Genomic DNA, 1,239 nt, shown 5'->3' with positions numbered 1-1,239 from the left:
GGGCCCCGTCCCCAACCAATTTCGTTCCAAACCGGCGGTTGGCCCCGCCCCCCTACCCAAATTCCCCCCGGAACCCGAGGGGGAGCTAATTCCCCCCTTGGGCACCTTCAAGGGGCGCGCCCCCCCCCCCCCCCCCCTCCCCTAGCCCTTCCCTGCCTGTGACCCGCCTCTGACGCCCGTGACCCGCTCTGACCCCTCCAGGCGCGCCCGGCGCCGAAGCGCGTCCTCGAGTCGGCCGGCGACCTCGGCGTGCCGCGCGTGCCCCGCGCGGCGCTGACGGCGATCGCCGAGTTTCGGCTCTCGAGGGGCGACGCCGCGGCAGCACCGCGCGGGCCTCACCTCCTCCGGCCTCGGAGGGTACCCTCTTCACCGCCTCCTCCTCCTCCTCCTCCTCGGCGCGGCGCCCCTTCAAAGCCCGCGCCGTCCCGCGCGCGAGCTCGCGCCCCGCCTCGCCTAAGCTCACGCGCAGCGCACGGGCGAGGGCCGCAGGTCCGCACCTCTGCCTCGCACACGCCCGCCTCTGCAGGCGCACTGCCCCTCTCACTCGACCGCGCCTTCTGCTGTAGCCACGCGCGTACCCGCCACTGCGCGCGAGAAGGAGGAGCACTTCGCGCCCTTCAAGGCGCAGCCGATGCCCATCTTCTCGCCGGCGGCCGCCGAGCCGCCCCTCGTGCGCAGCGCGACCAAGCCGGCACCCTTCTCGCTCGAGAGCGAGGCGCGCTCGGCGCGCGTCGCCGAGGAGCGCGAGCTCGAGCTCCTGCGGCGGGCAGAGGAGGAGCGGGCGGCGCGCGAGTTCAAGGCGCGACCAACGCCCCCCTCCTCCTTCCCTCCCCCTCGCTCACGCGGCCAGCCTCCCTTCCCACAGCCTCTCCGCCGACACCCCCCCCCCCCAACACCCACCAGGCGCGCAAGATGCCCGTGGGCGATGGCTGGGCGCCGCAGCCTTCGCAGGCGGTGACGACGCCGCGGCCCTTTCAGCTCGGCTCGGTGGAGCGGGCGGCGGTGCACACGGCCGCACTCTCCGAGGCGCACGCGACACGCGAGCAAGGAGCAGCGAGGGAGGGCTGCCCTGAGCCGTCTCAGAACTCTCCCCCCACAGGAGTACGCCAGGCGCGAGGAGGAGGAGCGGCGAGCGAGGGACTTCCGCGCCCGGCCGCGTCCAAAGTCGCTCGGCGCGCCCAGCTTCACGGTGAGCGGCTCAACCGCCGCCCCTCACCGAGCCACCCCCCACCCCACGCG

The 1,239-nt window shown here is 74.9% G+C and overlaps 1 protein-coding gene across 1 annotated transcript in view; it reads left to right on the top strand.

Moving 5' to 3' along the window:
* EMIHUDRAFT_211078 (hypothetical protein) overlaps window positions 1–1,239 on the top strand; it is a gene marked incomplete at both ends in the record, with an annotated part of 3,268 nt that overhangs the window by 1,426 nt on the left and 603 nt on the right. Inside the window, 4 exons of the mRNA XM_005768401.1 lie at window positions 202–357; window positions 599–730; window positions 913–1,002; window positions 1,100–1,189. Of these exons, the coding sequence (XP_005768458.1) occupies window positions 202–357; window positions 599–730; window positions 913–1,002; window positions 1,100–1,189 (468 nt within the window). The remainder of the gene's footprint in view (window positions 1–201; window positions 358–598; window positions 731–912; window positions 1,003–1,099; window positions 1,190–1,239) is intronic.

This window comes from Emiliania huxleyi (genome assembly GCF_000372725.1).
Source record: "Emiliania huxleyi CCMP1516 unplaced genomic scaffold EMIHUscaffold_46, whole genome shotgun sequence".
Classification (NCBI taxonomy): Eukaryota; Haptophyta; order Isochrysidales; family Noelaerhabdaceae; genus Emiliania; species Emiliania huxleyi.
Note: the sequence above shows the minus strand (reverse complement) of the source record. Positions and strands in the feature narration are given on the sequence as shown.